Here is a 20,899-nt window from a genome sequence, read left to right as displayed (position 1 = left end):
GTTTTAAGCCACAGCAGTGTTGGGACAAAGTTTGGTTAGTATTGCTGACATCAGCAATTTAACTTAATTCCCTTACTAGTCCCACAATGGGGAAATTCTGTTATCACCCAAAGTGCACACACAGTAGTGAACACACAAACACACCGTGCACACACACCCGGAGCAGTGGACAGCCAGTGCTGCGGCGTCCAGTGCCTTGCTCAAGGGTCTCACCTCAGTCATGGTATTGAGGGTGGACAGGGCGCTGGCTGTTCACTCTGCCCACCGACAATTCCTGCTGGACCTGTGACTCGAACCCGCGACTTTTTGGGTTACAAGTCCGACTCCCTATCCATTAGGCCCTATCCATTGGTACACTAAGTTTGATTACACTCCCAAACTGGATATAATACTGTGGGCATGGAGGTGGGTCTCATTTTTGATTGTACATCTCTTCTCTCAGGTGAATTGGCCAGTTGCTGTGCGCGCGCAAATATACACATACACACACACACACACACACACACACACACACACACACACACACACACACACTAACAAATAGCCTATGTTCAACTGCAAATGGTGTTGCCATTGTGCATGTGTTTCTGGGTATGTGGTAGGGTTTGCCTTTGTTTCATACTAGCTCTAGTCAGCTGTATGCAGAGTAGAAGGTGCAAGCTGCAGTGGTTTCTTTCCGCTATCATCTTTGAATGTGAAACCTATGTGAAATTTCAGTAGTGCTCTTAACTCTGCAGCTGTGTGCTGCTGCTGAATGCATATAGGGGAAACACTGCATCAGCGTCAATGTGAAAGAACCATGTTGTGACGGGCAGACAAAGATGGGAGATGTTTTGATGTTCTTCTCCCACCCTCCGTTTGCTTTAGTCTTATTGATGTGCAGTATTTTTAACTCCAAGAGAACTAAGATGTGTTTATCATGATGTTCTAATGGACAAGGACATGTACACGCATTTTTCAGCGAGCAGCGAGTTTAAAGTGTAGCTCACAAACCCACATAAATGAAGGAACAACAGCTGAGAGAATACAAATATTTGGTGTAGTTATTGTTATGATGGAAATTAAATTAGTGGAATTTCGAGACTTAGGAAACTTGGTAGTTTTTGATGGTGATCTTTTAGTTGTGCTTGGATTAGATTTCTCTTTTGGATGGTCATGAATCGATTCAAAACTGATTCTTATTAAATTGTCAGAGAAGCAGATGTTTTTAACTTTTATTCAGACCGCTGAAGGTCTTTTACCATGTTGTTGTTTTTAAGTAAACTTTTTAGGCCACTGGAAAAGTATAACAGTTTATCTAAGTCTAAACTTGCTGTCTTCTTGGCAGCAACACCTCTGTACTAATCTCCTGTGACCAAAAACCTACATAATATACTTACAGTCTTGTATTGTAGTATCAGACCTGTATTTTCTGACTTCATTATTATAATTAAGCTTTAATAAGTGTTTAGTGCCGATGTGCTCTGTGCACGCTCCATAGTTCCTGCCAAATGAATGATAGGGCAAACACTGTAATCACTTGAATTGATGTTGGTTGCTGTCAGGTTAATTCCTCCGACATCTTCACATACTCTTGGCTTGTCTGTAATGCCATGACCATTTTTCTCCCATACATCTGACATGCTGAGTCAGTTGTATGCTAAATTAGGAGGCTTTAGCGCTGTGGATTTCACTTGTGCCAATCCTCGGAGACCCATAGAGGAAAATATAAAGATCATATCAGTTTCCTCTAAGCTTACTGCTCTGACAGGGTGCTCTTTTGCCCTGTATTGTTAGCCAGCCTTTTCCTTGTTAATAGTCCGTGCAGAAAAAGACTACAGACATCAACGTTGCTGCCGGCTTTGCACTTCATCTGCTTCCTCTCCCTTCCACTCATCTGTCACCATGCTCAGGTTGCCCAGGCTTCAAGAGCAGAGTTGAACTTGGGCTCGGTTATCTGCCTGCTCCCATTTGGGCCGCAAATCAGGCTGAGGGCAACACAGACACACACACACAGACCGACATAGACATACAAACTGTAGGCCAGTGCTCTACCCACATGTGACAGCCTGCTGCTCTGGGGCTCTGCCACATGCCACTACTTACAAGGTTGGCACAACAGCCTCTCTTCGGGTCATTTGATGAATAACCAGATACTGTTATCAAAACCAGTTTGGCCTTTGTATTGGCTCTGGGTATAGTAGTAGTTTGTGTAGTATTTCTTCGTTCTGATTGCATTGCTGTGCTACAGGAATGTGTTGACTGTGTAGGTGTTATCTAGGGAGAGAGAGTGAGTTGTACGTACTGAGTGTGTGTCTGTGACAGTGAGGGGATGTGCCAGGGGAAAAAGCAGGCCTAAACAACCTGAGCTCTAATTATCAACCCAGAAATCTTTAGGTAGAAGAGGGGACAGGGAAGAAAGTGCCTCTAAAATTAAAAAAAACATAATCACACCCCATAATGCAAGCTGCAGCTACCACACTGATTTAGAAAATGTGGGTTTTTGTGAACATGGCAGACAGATCTAACTAAACTTGCATTTGTTGTGTGTTATTATGAATGTGTCTACTAATAACTTGCATCGTTTGGAAGCTGAGCAGGAGAAGATTCAGTTGACCTGCACTTCACCACAGTGTTTATTTGCCTGATCAACCTGGTTACTATATTTAATTGTTCACGAGGACTTGAATTGTTTTCCTGGAAAACAGAAAATAAAGCTTTCATTATATATCAGGACAAAATATTCACATGGTGCAGTGTTCACACAGCTGAATTGTTGGCAGTCTGAACACATTTTGTCATCACACAGAAAGAATAGAGCATTTGTTTTCACCGATTAAGAAATTGTCTTCTTAGCTGTAATATCCTGTCAGACCTTGTGGAAACAGCTTTAATCGTATGACTTGCACACTACATTTTTAGTTTTTTATATTTTTACTTGTTCTCACAATATGAGTGTGAATGGTTTATCAAGCTCATCCATTTTAATTAACAGCCACATCTGCACATCACACATTCAAAACTAGATTGATGTCTTAAGTTGCTCGTTGTAGTGCAAATTACAGATTATACAGTGGGTACATACTATATATCATTTTCTTACACTGTTGGATCTGTTGGTTTTGTGAGATCCACATGTTAAAGTGTATTTGTGTGTATTGGTCATCTACATAAAAAATCATCATGACTCATACAGCCTGGCTTATACACTGTAGTATACTTTCAGATTCTAATGGAAGAAGTTACACTTTTATATTATTTGAAACATAATTACTTGAATATTTAGTCTTTTACCTCCACATAGAAATAAAATGTACAGTTGTCCTTTCACTATATATAAAAGCTGCTTCAACATGAAGACATTTAATTTAATTTAAATTTTAAATTTACTTTTACTGCCCATATTTAAGGTGCAAAGTTTAATGTAGTACACTTTCCTGAGCTACATATTTTTCATTTTAAAACCTGCTATGCCCTTGAGTGCTTATTTTCCCACTACATCATGCTTATTCTCAGACAGACCTACATATTCATGAGCTTATGTCACTGTATTTTGGAGGGTAGAGCACGGCTGGTTCAGTGTCAGTCTATGCAGTTTATTATTGCTTGTCTAAAAAGTGGTTTTACTGTGAAATCATATGCCACCGTAAAGTTTTTTTTTTTTTTGCATCCTGTTATGATAAATCAGGTATATGCAGAGTTGTGTGTGCCACACAGGCTGACTGTTTTAAGGATTTAGAAGACAACTTCCTGTTGTGCGTGTGTTAATAACGCCTCCTCTTTTAAGCAACAGCATGAAGTGTAAGCTGTGTTGACAAATCAAGGGATTCCTCAAACATGGAGCTGTTCAGTGTTTGAAAATTAAGAAAAACCATCAAGGGAGAGCCTTGGGCAAAAGCTAGTATTGCAAATGGAGCAGTTTTAGGTACAAATGTACAGAAGTTGTGAAAGTTTGGGGCTTTTTCTGTGCCTTTTCTACAGTTATACACCTGAAAAATTCTCTCTTCTGTACTCCACCTTGTCCAAACTCCCATGGAGCAGACTCTGCCCACTGATTGACCTTCAGAAGGATTGTGACATCAGCAGCATGTTAAGTGTTGGTATGAAGGGGCTGTTAGTTATGTTGCCTTAAGAGCAACACATACACGCATGTAGATACACAGTGTGCCTCCGCAAGCTTTGCCACCAACTTCTTCTTGAAGAGCCAACCTGCTGAGTGAAAGCTATGTGTATCGAACTACTGTGACATGCTGCCACATACTGTGTGCACATGCTGATTATTAGAGTGTGTTTGCGATCAGCCCCTCTTGTTCCAGATCAATAGTGTTCTCACTGGGAGGCTTGATGAGACCCCAGAGAAAGCAGAAACCTTGATCTAACCTTCGCTGACATGTCATTACTGAAACAACAGCTGTCTCTGATGATTAATATTTTTTACAGAGATAATTTGTCTAAAAGATAAGTTTTTCCTTTGTAGGTATATATTGCCTTACAGTATGAATGCTGGGTGTGTAGTAAAGAGAAGCTGGAGAGGGCACAGCTTAATGGGCTGTCACATCCCTCGCTGCTCAGCTCAACACACTGACCCACTTTGGCTCCCTGAGTTTGGTGCATCTGCGGCATGCTTAACAAATATGTCAAGCCCTGCTGCTGCTGGATAAAACAGCACGTGTCTCTATAGTGCAGGCACTAGGCAGACAGTAACGGAGGAGGAGGTATGTTAAGTTTTACCATAAAGGACAGTGGTTCAGCAGTGAAAAGGCCCACAGTTTGCTGTGAGGGCGAGGGTCTACAACATTTGTGCTGTTCTCACACACAGTGGGAGCAGATTGAAGATTGAAGGCTTGCAGGGCTGCTAGGTGTCAAAGACAGGCCTGCAGAGCTGCAGAAAGGACTGGCAGACCCGTTAGTCAACACAACGTTCTTAATGCTGAATGCTACACAAGTCTCCCATGCCTGTTCCTTTATTCACAGCCCCACAGTTTGTGACCTTTCCCTGATCACACTTCAGCTACAGTTCTATAAAGGGACACACAAACTCATACACACATACTTAACACACCAATCGTTTATGTTTATGTCTGCCTATGGTCACTTGCACAGAGATGGAGTAGTTAGTGAATATGTATATCGGTACAAAAAACAAAGTGATTAAGGCAGCTGGCATGGCGTGCAGTGTCTTTGAATGTCAGGCTGTAACAGTGCTTCCTGTACCTAAAATCCCATCTGGGAAGCACTGCTATAGTTATGTCATGGCTACCACGGAATAATAAATAATGAAAATGTCATTATTATTCTGTCAAGGGGTAAGAAAACAGCTGCTGTCACAGATGGCCAGGAGAAGGCTGATGGGAAATTTTCAAAAGTTCTTTTAGTGTATTGCCAACCAGCAAGTCATGTTGATACCCCGTTAATAAATACTCCGCTGAGATGGTATTGGATTGGATCAGCAGGACGTTATTGATCAAATATTTGCGAACTTAGACAACTTTACATATGACTTGGAAAAGTAGCAACTTCTCAGAAATATTTTCTGTGTTTTTGTTTGAGAATCTACTCAATTTATTAATTTAATGTATTTAATTTTCTGTCAATGGACACAAATGAATTAAACAAATCATTATCATCATCCACTACTCCAAACACAGTCATGTACTCTACGCCGTATATGATCTTTCACTGGTTTATTTTGTAAAAAGGCTGCCAGTGCTGTTCAGTCTAAGCTGCAGAATGTGAATGTCAAAAAGCTGCTTGGAAACAAGGACAGGGAAGGAGAGGCTGCCGATTCAGAGAGGCCTGATTCAACAGCACCTGCTCTGCTGTGTAATGAGTCACAGCTTAATAACCATCCTCTGCTACAAGCTTCAACAGGAATCGTTCTTCTCTCTGTCATTCATTGCATCCTCCTCTAACAACTGCCATGCCCTCCTCATCCATTATCCTTATGATACTGAAACATTGTAAACCCATTGTAACATTGGGATAATCCCAAAGCACACCTGAAACTTGTCACTACTCACATGATATTCCTTCAACTGAACAGTCCCTTGACCTCAACTTCAAGACCTGAAGCATGAAGATTCAGTCGCTCAGAATTTACTGTATGTCACACAGCACCTTTCAGCTCAGCTCACTGTGCATACATGTGGCCGAGAGCAGAAAGGGGTACTTACATTAGGATTGGATGAGCTGAAGTTACAGAGCTGTAATCTTAGATGTAAACTAGTCTGCAGGTCATGACAGACAAGTCACTTAGACTGAGAATAAACTGCCAACATTTCTACATGGCTAACACAAAAGTGTGTTGCTCGTTAGAGTTTAAAACCGGAATGAAGTGAAGTTCTGTGACAGTGCTTTCTTGGGCAAATGTTCTCATTTGAATAGTTGTGTAGGCTCATGTCAGCAAAGGTTTTAAGATTTGCTTTGGATAGTGGAAATCTTAATGTGTTTGTTTTGCTCATGAGCTTTGTATCTCTATTCAGCATGACAACAACCTGGGGGAGCTGAGAAGATCTTACCCCTTGCCTGATGTCCAAAGGCCAACTACTGTCTGCCAGCATGCAGCATTTGTCTATAGTCAATCTGAGTCTTACACAGCCCAGCATAAAGGCTTTATCTCTTAGGGAAGTGAGACACCTACTGGCGTGAGTGAGTCATGCAATGTCATGTTAAAAGTCAAGAGGCAGAAAGTACCATTTTTACCCTAAAGTCCCTAGAAACTTTTAGATGTGTTGGAGTGGGGTTTGCAGCATTTATTGGTCATGTGCCCTAGCATTTTCTGCAGCAATGTATACAATGTGTTTTTTTTTTGTTTTTTTTTTAGCCTAGAATTGGTACAGTTGTACAATAAAAATGATGTACCCCAAGGAATTTTAAGGTCTAAGGACTAATGACTAAGGCCAGGCATTGCTGCCTATTTTTATGCAGAACAGCTTTACATGCACAAATGATGTGAAAGGTGATGCTCATGCTGTCAACGCGACAGCAGACTAATTTGCTTAATCTTCTAAGGGCTTTGGCCCTGTTGTGGAAACGCAATTCACAGTGTACTCAGGGAACTGTTACTCCTGGGAAAGTTCTTGGGCATTAGTTCCTAGAACTTTTGGTAGAAAGGACCAATAGGTTTCAGATTTCCTTAATTGGGCTTCTGTGTTGTCTTGGATTTCTCCAGGATCAGTTTCTATAGATGTTGTTGCGCTAATCGGAAGTACAGCACCAATCCAACCTGCCACATCTGTCACAAATTCCAATAGCTTGGGGTATTTGCCATTTGCTAACAGTGCCTAGTTTTCCACCAAACTTAAAATGTATATATCTTGCTGTTTGGAACTAGCTGGATCCATTTTATGTAAAAGAATATGAGGCCATAAATCTCTTAGAGCTGTGAATTAACTGATTAGAGGAAACACTGTCATTTGTAATGACATTGATATAGAAACTTTCATTGGCATTGCTGAGTTAGGTAACATCCCTACACGTAATGTATTTATGAATATTAGAGTTGTTTTTTGGACAGCAGAACAGTAAGGTCAAGTGTTCAATAATATGAAGCTATAATAAAATATATATATGAGTATCATTGCACACTATGACAAAGGAAGTTTTAATGTAAATTTGGTTTACTGTAAAGTTTACTGTAAAGTTTACTTCTGTCAAACTTTATCCCCTGTATTTTGCCATGGTGAACTAATGGTTCTTAAAAGTTTTGATTCAGAAATGAACTATGAAAGTTTCCATTAGAACATTGGCTGCATATCCTATCATTGCTGTGGCTGCTGGTTTGTTAAGCAGTTACACAAATTGGCTATGTTTGTTACTTATGGCTGTGTGGGTTTTCCTCATGTTCAGAAGAATCATCCTGCCTTCCTGTCTCTCCCTTTTATCTCTCTGTTTTTCTTTTCACTTTCACACAGACAGCTGGAGCCAGCCTTAGTGAAGGACAGGACTCGATAGACACAGACAGCAATACGCAACCACAGGCTAACCTCACTTCCAGCACTATGCTCATCTGACACACAACTGGTAAGTATGGCCTTGTATGTATGTATGTATGTATACACCTGAGCAGATCATTATAGTCTGACACATCATAGTTAGAGGCGGAAATTTGACTGTAAATTGGTCATTGTGTTAGATAAAGACTAGTAATTGTAAAGTTTAGTTTTAGATAATGGGTTGAGTCAGAGATGTATTTTGAGTGTTTTACTTATCAGTGAGAAATCTATCACCAGTTATGCAGGACACTTGTGTTACAGCCTGCATGTTAGCGTGTGGTGACTGTAGTTGTGGTGATAACATTGTCCAGGGAAGCCTCAGACAAAAGGACAAGACATACACGGGTATTAGGGCAGGAGTAAGTTAATTACAGGTGAGCAAAAGACAGACAAACACAGGCTAACTATTGCTTCCTGTGCAATTATACACCAGTGTTAAACAGTAGGACTGAAACTGACATGTGGTGCTGTTAGTTTTTGGGTTAGGAGTATGCAACTGTGGAAAGCAGCTAATGGTTCTTGAGGAACAAACCAGTTCAACTTGAGGCAGCCAAAAAGACGGACTGACACACACACACACACACACACACACACACACACACACACACACACACACACACACACACACACACACACACACACACACTTACATAGAGGCCTGCATTGTCAAGTACACAAAGAATGCCATTACTGGCCTTAGTGGTGTTAGTGTTACTGTTCTCTGGAAAAGAAAAATAGTCAGGAATATTCATCCTAGTTCTAATCTTATCATTCAGACTCATATTGATACACAGGACTATTAACTCTCATCTATCCACATATGTAGATTTAGAATGTGATATTGAAAGAGATACATAGAAACTAATACGTCATGAGTAGGATCTAAAAACTGAAGTGCTAAGCTCAGTCATTTAAAAATGACAATGGAATATGCAGCTTGTGCAACATTCAGTAATTGATGCTCTTGCTGAAACTATTAATTGATTATTTGAATCTCAGACCAAATGGTGACAATGGTGAGTATTGATTTAATTTTCTAGGTCATTTATTAAGCAAACCAGCAGGTTATAGCTTTGTGTACCATTTATTTGGTAAAGTAAACAATTTTCTTAGTACAGTCTGGGCTGTTGTAGCCTGTGTTGTTTGTCATTTATGTTTTTGCCCCTGTTATGCTGCTTACAGTACCATGACAGACATATGGCAGACGTCATATGTCTAGATTATTTCAGATTGTACGTATTACTACTCTGCTTGACAGTTGACCAAAAATAAAATGTTTTTTCGGTGTGTAGCAACTTTCAGTCTGCAGAGCCATGGAGTGACAGTTGGTCGTATTTTACTGTCAGCTATAAGCTGCTTTTTCCAAACCTTTGTCACAGAAGACCTCTTCCTAATGCTCAGCCTAAGCTCCTTCTGTCCTGTCCTCTCTCATTTGTAGCTAATGACAGGCTGTGAAAGTGTGTGTCTATATGGTCTGTACAGCCCTGCTGGGACAGTAAAAGAACGACTCAGTAGTTTGTGAGGATGCTGTAATGATGAATTAAACTGAGAATAATTAAATCAACTTACTTTAACCAGTAGATGGTGCTGCAGCAACAAGCTAAGTGATCTCTCTGGTAATGGTCAAGGTAATAATGCAATGCTTAAGATGTGGTCATTTTAATATATTTTCTCTGTGTGTGCGTGTGTGCGTGTGTGCGTGTGTGCGTGTGTGCGTGTGTGCGTGTGTGCGTGTGTGCGCGTGTGCGCGTGTGCGCGTGTGTGCGTGTGTGCGTGTGGTCAGAGGGCCTCGTGGGCTTTGCTTCAGCTGAGGATGATGAATGATCTCCTTTGCTAGAGCTAGATGGTGTGGGAATGATGGACCTCCCTAATGGCCAATCAAGCATCACCACCACTGCTGCAACAGTCTCAGAGGTAATGCCACACCCACTTGCTAGATTGCCATCCACTCTACTGAATTCATCCTGTAACATTTAACACTCAAAGGTTTAGTGTGTTTCTATGTTTTTTTTCCAACTTAAGTATTAAGTTTCTTCATCTGTCAGTGATTTGTGTTGGTTAACTCTCAAATCTTGCATACCTCACCACTCCTCTCAATGTGAATAACCTTGTTCAGGAACACAGTCATCATTTACAATTCCCTGATACCTTATCTCAACCTGTGTGTGTGTCTTTATTTGTTTGTCCTCCAGAAGAGCAGCAGCTCAGAATCTCTCAGTGATAAGGGCTCTTCAGAGCTGAAAAAGAGTTTTGATGCTGTTGTGTTTGATGTGCTGAAGGTCACTCCCGAAGAATATGCAGTAAGTGAAGTGTGTGTCTGTTCCAGTCTGGTTTTATGGTTAACCTGTATATATGAGTGTTTAAAAAAAAAAACAAAAAAAAAAACACAAGTGTGATGTGCTGAGTTGAGACAGGAGGAGATGGGATAATAGAGGAGGAAACTGGGTCAGAGTTTGGACCAGAAATAATTGATGTTTGACGGTGCCAAGCAGCCACTGACAGATTTCCCCTGGTTGCCTCTGCACTTTCCATGGCAACTATGAACAAACAGGAATCATATTGCTTTGAATGAGACTTGCTTTATTGTGAGAAATAATGTAATAATTCCAATTAAATTTTATTTTTAAATTTCTGAATTGAGTTTTGTTTTGATGTTTGTTCCCTTGTTGAACCACAAGAGGGCACTCTTTATCTTCTTGGCCTTCATGTAACATCTTTAATTGGTACATCAGGAAGGCATTTAAAGATGCTCTCAGTAGAAAATAGTTGTTGCAAAAATGGGTTGTGCACTGTCACACCCCACTTGCCTCAAATGACATAGCTTCTCTAGAAAAATAAGGTTTAAGTGGCTAAAACGTTATTTTACAGACTTCAGATCTAAAACTGTAGGATTTCTCAAGCATGCATGTAGCTCTTAAATGTCAGTGTGTTATTTGGAGAATTGTGACCAGTTTTGTCAGTTCTAGACGTAGCAAGTCTTATAACTATTGTTTCATCTCCTCCAGGGCCAGATTACGCTCATGGATGCTCCTGTGTTCAAAGCCATCCAGCCAGAGGTGAGCTGCTCCTGAGTCTATAGAGAGACAAAAAGAGACCTGACAGTGTTATTTGGATGTCATTTTTGACATCTGGTGTGAATAATGAAGTGGGGCTTTTGAGTTTCTTACCACATTCAAGCATTTTTTTTTATTTTTTGAGGATGAGGAGTGACATGTCTAAAATTATGTATGACAAAGTCTGAAACATGTACACTCATGTCTCAAATTATGCAACCAGGAGGGACACAAATTGTCAAACAAGTCACATGGGAAATGTTACATGTTACATACTGTATAGTTGCAAGGGCTTAAGAAAGTAATCAAACCCTTTTTTTATTTTGTACATTTTGTTAAAAGTGGATAGTCTATAATGTGAAAAGGAAAAATATTTTTAGGCATTTTTGCAAATTTATTAAGAATCATACATTGAAATATCTTATAAATGCTATTGTGTGCCTTTTCTGTGGCACTTCTCTGTCTGCTGTCTGTCCTTCTCTCTTTCTCTTCCTTCTTCCTTTTCTTTCTATGAGGCTGATATCTATGTGCCATGCTTTGGATCAGATCTCCATCTCAGAGCCTCATACTATGCAGTAAAAGGCTGTCTCTCATCCATTGTACCTTTTCTGTTGATTCAGTGAGAGCGGGTATAATCTGATGCCGTTTCTCTCCTGGATTGGTTGTTCCTGACAGCAGGCAATGGATAACCTGTGTTTAAAGTTGGCCACTGCGGCCTTATAAATGCAGCATACAAACCACAGCCCAGTGAGGTGTAGTTCAGTCTGACTACTGCATTGCATATGTGGAATACTTGCTTGTCTCAGTTAACAGTTCCCACCCTCTTGTAGCATGATATCATTCTCAGCCCTACATTTTGATTTAATTTAAATAACAAGGGCATAGTGTAGTGTTACCTTTTCGAGTCTTCTAAACAGTTTTTTTTTGTGTCAAATGCCATGGAAAAAGATTGAAGATTTAAATCCCTGTAGATTTTTGTCAGGACTTCTCTTTGGGGGATTGCTGTTTCTTCACTCAGAGGGAAGTCTTATACTCTAGCCTCATAGTTTTACCCACCCTGTGGCAAGTTCAAGCAGAGGCTGCTGAAGGCTTCATGAATGCAAACATATTCCATACTTTGGTCTGGATTGACTGAAGTTTTAGCCTTTATGAAAATGTTTCCCTGCATTTAAGTCCAATGTATTGTGAAGTGTAATTGAAAATAATTTTCAAGTTGGAGATTCAGTGATCATGTGGGTTGATATGTGCTTTTCATTTGTTGTGGAGGGCCTTGCAGTGGGAATGAAGAAAGATGCCAGCTAAACTAATCACTGGCCTAAATGAGGGGGGTGGGCTGATACGCAGATTAGACTCTGGTCTGGAGGGAGCAGTGTGTACAGTATGCACAGTGACCCAGCAACATCCTGTAATGGACATAGTGCTCTAGAGAGGATTTTCCTCCTCTTACTGTGCATTTGTCTTAGAACGCTGGCTAAAAAACAGCTGCATCTGAACTGAACTCTGCTTGGAGTTTCCACTGGTGTCAGTCTCCTTGCTCTCCTCACAGGCACATGATGGGAAAAGCAGGTGTGTGTATATGTGTGTGTGTGTGGGGTAAGGGGGCGGGGGACTGCGCGTGCGTTCCACTCTCCTCATATTCTGAATCGGAAAATATTAAATAACTTGGTTTAGTCCTTGAGTTATGCAATAGTGTTTTTACTGACCTACAGCCCACTTTTGCCTTTTAAACACCCTTTAAATACTGTGTTACAGCACTCAAATCTACATACACACTAATGTGAAAGCGAAAATAAGGTTTAATGATAAATGGGAAATAGTTATGGGTATAATTAGGCTTCAGTAGCATATTAATATAGAACAACAGTTACTGCTGTATCATTTACTTGAGATGAGTGAGAGAATGGAAAGAAGGCAAAGAGCACAAAAGTTTCCATGATGATATGTAGCGATTCCAATTTGTTAAAATAGCTGTGAGGTAGTCAACCTTCAATTGGATATGATAGCTCCAGGAGAGTTTATTGCATAACTAAACTCTGACATGTCCAGATGTTCTTCAGAAGGTTTCAAGTTGACATATTTTGACTTTTTGTATAATAACAAACAATAGATGAATCACATTTTCCACCAGATTGGTTCCAAGTGTTGCTAGTCTACTGTCATACTGATTAAATGTCTTTTTACTGCACATTTATAGCATAGTTACTGCAGGTGAACCAGACTTGCCCTTTTGTCTTATTTCTGCCTAGTAGAAAGGTTGTCCCCTGCATGGTTTGAGTGCTCTGTATCAGCAGCCTGTCATGTGTGAGCTACTGTTACTGCTTTTGCTGTTGCAAGGTGCCAAGGCTGTGGTCATTTTCATAATAACTGTAATGACCACTTGATTAGTGATGACTTGGCCTGTTGGTGTTTGTGCTTCAAATTTATTTTTTCTTCTCTCCATAAACACATAACTTTTCCAGTATTATGTGTCTGTCCACCTATATGAGTGAATGAGCGAGAGAGAGAGCACGAGCATCCAAACACTATTATGCATGCTCATTTCTGCAATATTTTACATGTGTATACAAAGCACCAGCCATTGTGGCATGAGCAGGAAGGATTACCCCAGACATGATTTCAGTAGAACAGAGGATTCAGTGTTGACATGGAGCAGATGTATGGAGAAGAGCCTAAAAGGTGTAGCCAAACATTCTGGACAAGGAAGAAAATATAACCATCTGTCACAATAGTAGTAAAAGATTACATGGGAACCATGGATGCAGACACCAAAATGCAGTGTGAGGAGATGGGCTTCACTCTGGCCAAACCATCTGAGCAGGAAGCACAGTTCACTCTCACTAGCCTCCTTTCTTCCAAACTGAGGATATATTTATAAAGTGGGAAAAGTAATGGATAATAACCAGGGAGGCCAGTATTTCTAAAGAACTTTGTAATGTTGGAAAGGTCCTAAGAGGCAGGTTTAAAAGATCAGAGCTGAACTCATGCCATGCTGACACAGCACACTCCAGAGACAAACACAGAATCTAAACACATCTGCTTCTGATGATATGTAAGTGACAGCTTATAAGACACAGCCATTCACGAGGGCTGCTGTAAATTACTTTCATAATGGGCCTTAATTGGCGCAATACCCATGGCTGTTTTTTTTTCTTTTCTTTTTTTCTTTTTTCTTAACAGAGTAGAAATTGGAGAAATTGGACACAAAACATTGATGAGGTTCTATTCAACTATTTGGGATGCAGGTATAATAGAATTGGGGTGTGCAGGGGGTGCATGGAACTTGTGGCAAATTTTATTTTTTTCTGCCATCTGAATTGATATGATACAGTGATTTCTAATGGTTTGTAACACTGGTTGTGTCTGTTTATCATGAGGGAAATGGATTAAATAGCAACTCATGATGGTATGGATAGATCAGTCACAGGGCAAGGGTAGAGGATTGTGATGAATGCCAGATGGACTTTCTATATTTTTATCTTTGCTCCATTTTTCTCTCCCAGTGGACCATTTCTAATTTTGTAATCAGATGTGTGGCTGATGAGCTATAGCTGAATGTTTATGAAGTAAAGGCTAAAGGAAAAGGGTGAAATCGAAATGGGGAGAGGTAGTTGCCTTTGTTTTCAACACACAGTCATGACAACAGCCAAGTAAGTAGTTTAGTGGCTATGGCTGGCGGATTTTGCTTCAGCTCTCAGGGAATAGCTATAGAATTGCATTGTACAGACTGCTGAGAAGTATGACATAAGTATGTCGGTTCCTCATGTCTGAGCACCCAGCATAGAAATCCTCTGGACAGATTGAATGTCTCGTGTCAGTTTTGGAGACAAAGTTGACTTGTAGTTAAAGGCAGGTAATGCTCTTTGGTCTCTGGCCAGTCTCGCCTCCAGACTTAATGTTTTCCAGCAGTGACTTATTTTCTGTCACGTACATGCAGCTGTGACTTAGATGATGTATACATCTCTCTGCAGTGTCCTACAGGCTCCATGTGCTGTTTTTCTGGAGTACAAATTGGACAATCATTGCTACGCAGCAAACACAGGAGGGAATCCCACCTACACCACAGCCTGTCAGCATGACAGTCAGTACACATTAATCATGGTCAGAGGTGGAGAGTATAATGCATTTGCAGTGGAGACAGGAAAACCAAGTTTTCCCTTGGTAAATATCCAAAGTTTTTAAAAAATGTGCCAATGGAATATGCTTAGAAGCAGGGGGACAGCTTTAAAACAAACTATTATATTTAATATTTCTTTTAGCCTGGAACAATAATTATTGTGATAATATTATCTTTAGCAAATGCACTTTGAAATCTTTATTACTCCAATACTAGATAGATGGCTTGTAGTATCATAAGAATCATGAGTACATGTACTAAAAAGAGCTTCTGGAAAAGTAATTCTTACTATGGTGTGTGCATCAAGGTAATAGAGGCTACTGCTGTGCTGTAACTCCCTCCCAGACGTAAGCAACAGAGAACTCTATGGCCTTTTTTTTTTTCCCCCTTTTGTTCTTTTTTCCGCTGCTCTTCCAGATAAATCTGTATACCAGTGGCATAACCTGACGGTGAGTTTAGGGTTCACGTGTTTCACTACAAGCTGAAGTTCAGGTCAGAAGAAAATCCCTGCTGACATCCTCAGCAAAGCTATATTGCTATATCGCCTGTCTTCCTGCCACACTGTTTCTTTCTTGATCTGACTCTCCCCCTTGTCTTCTCTTTTTTCATCCTGCTTTTCATCTCGTCGGACTTTCCTTAGTATTTCCAACGTTATAGAGTTTTCCATTTACAGAGTAGACAGAAAAAAAAAGGAATTGCTGCGAACATGAGGTCATCACACTTTGTGGCTTTGCTGCAGCTGGTTATCTTATTCAGCTTGTACATCTGCATATGTAGTACTTCTTCCAGTGCATTTACAAAGCAGAGCACAAGCTATAGTTGGTTTTAAGCAAAAGCAGAGTGAAAATAAATTGAGGCATTGAAATGGTCATTTAAGGGTGAGGTTTAGAGATGTTCTGGGCTATGTTAAGTGTTGTGTGGTTCATATCAATCTTAAGAAAGAATGTGATGTGTTTTGTTGGATGCATGAGAACATTTCTTTACTCTATCAGCTTTAATTGGTTGATGATTGCAACTTGTAGCCAGCAGTGAGGTCAGTTTTCCTTGACAGCTGTCATGTTAACTATACATATCCAGCAGGGTAGATACAGCCCCATAGGACTGTGCTTTAATGAAAATGCCTTTCAGCCTAAACAGCATGTGGAAATGAATGGCTGTCTGTGGTTTGGCATAGTAGGCCTTTTTTTTTTTTTTTTTTTGTTGTAACTGAATGTTTATTGCAGCAATTAAAACCTTCTTCTTACCAGACCTGCCTCATGAAAGCCTTTCTCCAAATACTCAACAGATTTTTTTGTTTTGTTTTGTTTTGTTTTGTTTTTCCTTTTATGTAACCTGCAGTTTGTAATGACTGAGTGTGAGTGTGAGACTATAAAGGCACAAAAAAAGTGGGGGGGGGGGGGGGGGGATAAAATCCTAATAGTTTCTGGGGACGTTGTGGATCTGATACCTGCTGCTTAAACACACAAGAGGAAACTGGCCTTGGTTATTACGCAACTGAAGAACAATAGTGATTTTGATTAAATGACTTCAATAGTAAGGTTAGCTGGTAGAAGCGATGTATAGATTTAAAGACAGACTGTGGTTGTCCAGTGTTGGATGATAAGTGACAGTTACCGAAATATTGTGGTCTCACTGAGCAAGGGAGATGTAAGGCTGTCTGTCCAACGCTTCTGTGGTGTGCTGCCTACTTGGGTGGTCAGGTGGTGGCCCAAGCTATGACACACATAAACACTCCCACCTCCCACTAACTATAGAGTATTTTTGTTTAAGAATCATCACCTAAGTTGTGTGGAAAGTGGAGATGAGAATGATTGACACGATGGCAGGAAGAACAGGAGTGCTTATTTAAAAAGCACAGTTAAATAAACGGTGAGTTCTTGATGGTTGGAGTCTCCTACCTGCTAGTTTAGCTACATCCTGTGACAAGTACAAGAGGCTCCACACAGGCTTGTAAACATTGTGGGAAAGTGCTGTTGGGTTTTGTGGAATAGTCTTACAGTAAATCTATTCATCTTCCATCCAATGTCCTCCTTTTTCCTGTCATATCCTCTTCCTGACTCTGGCAACACAGGTCCTGAGACATCACCACACCTACATATTAATAGCTACCTTTACCATCTGCATATGATATATTGCTTCTTTATCCTCCTTCTCTGTTTTCTGGCTGCCTCTAACTACTTAAAGACTTGTATGATCATGACTTCCCTTTGCACATAGACATTGTGATGCAGCCCTGGTCAGAGGAACTGTGAGGAGTTCGGTAGAGGTTGTTGCATCAAGACAGTCAGACTGTCTCACAAGGGGCATTGTGTGGGCGAGCTGCAGCCTGACTCAGCTCTTCAAATTGTAGTCCAAGTCATCCGGGTTGGTAAGGATTATGAGGAGACCTTGCGCAACATTTTTCCTACTGTTACGTCAGTGTCCCTGGCCTCTGGACAGCCTGCGGGGCCAAAGGAGTGTCTGGGTTCCCCTTGTAGTGTCTGTGTGGTCTCCTGTCTTTGCTTCATCACTGAGAGTGGTGGTTGAAAATCAACTGAATCCAGCCTGGTACTCAGAAAGAAGTGACTGTTTGTGTGTTGTTGGAATTTTCTGTGTTCAGGTTCCAAAATCACCACCCTTTTTTAATATAGAGTAGTAAATGCACCATATAAGAACTGCTGCTCCATTGCAAAACGAGCATTAGAAAAGGTATATAAATTATACATTTATTAGGTTAATAGAAGGAAATCAGTCAGTAAGTAATGAATTAATCTATTTAAACTCAACATTCACTTTACAAAAGGTAAAATTAGATGATGAATAAACTTTAGGTTGACGTGAAGATTTGCAGTGTTTCTCAGTTTTTTGTCAGTCTAAATTGAAAAACTTCAGCTTTTTGAAGTTGGTCAACATAATAATTTAGAAGACATCATATAGGTCTCTGGTAACCTCATACAATGAACATTTGTTATAGAATTTGACATTTTGTGGTTTAGTTAATCGTTTACATTTGATCCAGAATGCATTTCTCAGCAGAATACACTGTGTGTGCCCTTAAGATCTAACAAACATGATTGAATTCATCTCTTTTGTAATAAAACATTTGCAAAATTAGTTTCAAAATATTGTGAAATATTTGATATTAATATTTATTTACAGTTTGTGTCATCTTCCCATTTCAGTGCAGCATGCACATGCATCCTCATGCCGAGCTGTACCACAGAGGGGGCTTTGACATTGGCTGCATTACATTTAGATATGTGTGTTCCAGGGCATGATTAGGACTGAGTGATCATAATTCATTACATCTGTCCTCTGTATTGAATGTGTTTATAATGCTATAATTTATTATTAATTTTAATGACTCATGAAGCTTTATTTTGGTTTTATAAAAGTCCCCTTAACAAGGATGGGTCCATAGCCTAATAATCTATAGTATATAGAATTGGTAATCAGTAAATGAGTACAGAGCTTTGTACCAAGGCAGAGCATGTTCCTGCACAGCTTTACCAGTTTGTTTTTGCAGCCATTCATTAATCTATTTGAGTCTTTGACTGTATCCTGTTTTAAACCTATCCCTCTCTCTCTTCCTCCTCTGTTTTTCACCCATCTCATATCCTGCTCTCTACTGGATTCAGTAAAATTCTGGTATATAATGGATGATTGTGTGGCTTATATGCTTAATGTTAATTTTACTAATTGTTTGTATGTTTTTAGGAGCTGTCAAGCTGTGGCTGGAACAAGAAGGAGAAGCACAGCTCCGCTCCAAATGTCGTGGCATTCACTCGGAGGTTTAACCAGGTGAGAGACATAATCTTATGTACCCATATCTCACTCAATACTACTTTAGGTCCTTCCCAAAAGGAGAGAGCAGTTTTTAAAGATTTATGAGCCTTGTCCATCATGGAACAAAGAGATTACAGCTCTTATTTCCATCATGTTGTCTTTCTTTCATCTTCCAAATGCCAAGTCATCATTCTAGTCCCCTCACAGGTGGTTGTTTTTTAAAGTCTTGCTTGTCATGGCAGCTCATACTAAATTCTACATCTCCTCCCTACAAGTCATATATATCATAAATAATCATTCAAGAGGATATTAATATACTTGGTGCAGCATGCATAGAACATACAGTATTTACAGTGTATATATAGGGTGTGTATGGCATGCCCCCTCAGTGCCCTGTGAAATCATCAACAGGAAGTTGTCTGTAATGATGTAAGAGGCATCCATGCCCTTTAATCCCCTGCCAGTGTTTTTGCCAGGCTCATTGAGGACCCAGTTTAGTGTCATCCAGTATAAATATGAAATAATCCAACAAGAATGTGTTGCTGTGGAAACTTCTCCATGTATAGCAGATCCCAAACAGTGATTCAGGATGTTAGCTGTACACATTTCAGCTGCAGATTGAGATTGGGTGGGTAGAGAGTCCCAGAAAGCTCCTTAGCATGAGATGAAGCCATATTCCTTTTCGTTCACTGGCTGTTGTGTTGGCTGTATATTCTGGGAGTTATTGGAACAGAAGAAAGCCGGCCAGCCTCTTTAGCAGGTAGCAAGACGAGAATAATTCAGAACCAGTTATGGTCATCTAGGGCTGAACAATTTTGGAAAATAATCTAATTGCGATTTTTTTTTTTTTTTTTACCAATATTGTGATTGTGATTTACAATGCGATTATTTTTCAGAGCTTATATATCAGGTTAGTAGTATTTCCCCGTGAGGTAGCAATCTTAGCAAGGCAGGTTTTGCCCAATACCAAAAGCATCTTCTTTTTTAAAGCCAAAATAGTTCCATACAACGGACGTACTACTCCTCTTTCACACTACTGCAGTTTCTGCAGTGTTAGGTTCTGTCGATGCTGAAGCCATTGTTTAACAGATTAAGTTGTAGTGTAGTGTGCCAACTTTAATCTTCCTCTGCAGGAAGCAAAGAATTGTGGCGGTGGTTGATGGCAGTGATAATCTATAATCCTCACTGGAAGAGAAAATCTTTAATTCTTTAAAATCTGTAAGAAAAATACAGAAAACTATGTTTGATCCTGTCAAACCTTCGACATTATCACCACATTATATTCTGTCTGTACAACATCTCCATATGCAAGTCACCATTTACATTCTAGCTTACATATTACAAATTAGTTATGGCTATTTAGTCAGTTATGCAATCAAAAAACAGCTAGCAGTCCTCCAAAACTGTCAGCCACTGGCTGACCTGTCCACTTCCCCTTATTTATGATTATTGAAGCATTGGGGCCTCTTGCTCCATCTGGAAGCCTTGAGACTCTCATAAACAAAGCCCCAAAGACATGAACTGTGCTTCGGGACATAATATGGCATCCATAAAAACAGGTCCTTCTCTGCATAGCTCCCAAAGCCCAAAAACCTTGAGTCACTCTCACACACGAATGTACACTTGTGTGTGTGGACCATCATGAGTGATCTCATTGCTGTGCAGTTTTCAAGGCCAAGGCATATTGGGACAAATGCTTTGTAATGAACCCCAGTTGTATAGCAAATTTCAGAGACATGCTTTGTTCAGATTGACCTCAGATATCAATTTAAACCACTGAGAAAACTAAATGAGAAGCTGCAGCATGTTTTTGCTTCCAGATTGGAATCACATTTTACAGTCAATGGAAACTCCAGTTTACTGTAAGCTGGAGGTGAAAGATTTTAGTCTTAGTTTTTTTTTTTTTTTATCCTCAGAGTGGGGGCTGTTCCTTCCTATGAGGTCACTGTCTGAAGGCATGAGATGCAAATTAAAGTGGAACCCAATGCAAGACA

The 20,899-nt window shown here is 40.0% G+C and overlaps 1 protein-coding gene across 8 annotated transcripts in view; it reads left to right on the top strand.

The window, feature by feature from the left end:
- Positions 1 to 20,899, top strand: part of ralgps2 (Ral GEF with PH domain and SH3 binding motif 2) — a 63,668-nt gene that overhangs the window by 9,404 nt on the left and 33,365 nt on the right. For 5 of the 8 annotated variants that reach the window (XM_026305176.1, XM_026305168.1, XM_026305170.1 and 2 more), the window contains 5 exons: positions 7,893 to 8,001; positions 9,757 to 9,887; positions 10,166 to 10,273; positions 10,979 to 11,029; positions 18,837 to 18,920. In XM_026305176.1, the coding sequence (XP_026160961.1) occupies positions 9,828 to 9,887; positions 10,166 to 10,273; positions 10,979 to 11,029; positions 18,837 to 18,920 (303 nt within the window). In that variant the 5' untranslated portion in view covers positions 7,893 to 8,001; positions 9,757 to 9,827. Of the gene's footprint in view, positions 1 to 5,684; positions 6,081 to 7,892; positions 8,002 to 9,756; positions 9,888 to 10,165; positions 10,274 to 10,978; positions 11,030 to 18,836; positions 18,921 to 20,899 lie in introns of those variants that run through there. The other 3 variants (XM_026305175.2, XM_026305171.1, XM_026305169.1) reach the window with 3 other exon arrangements.

The sequence above is a fragment of the Mastacembelus armatus genome, chromosome 4 (genome assembly GCF_900324485.2).
Source record: "Mastacembelus armatus chromosome 4, fMasArm1.2, whole genome shotgun sequence".
In the NCBI taxonomy this organism is placed as follows: Eukaryota; Metazoa; Chordata; class Actinopteri; order Synbranchiformes; family Mastacembelidae; genus Mastacembelus; species Mastacembelus armatus.
This window is presented reverse-complemented; position numbering and strand designations above follow the sequence as displayed.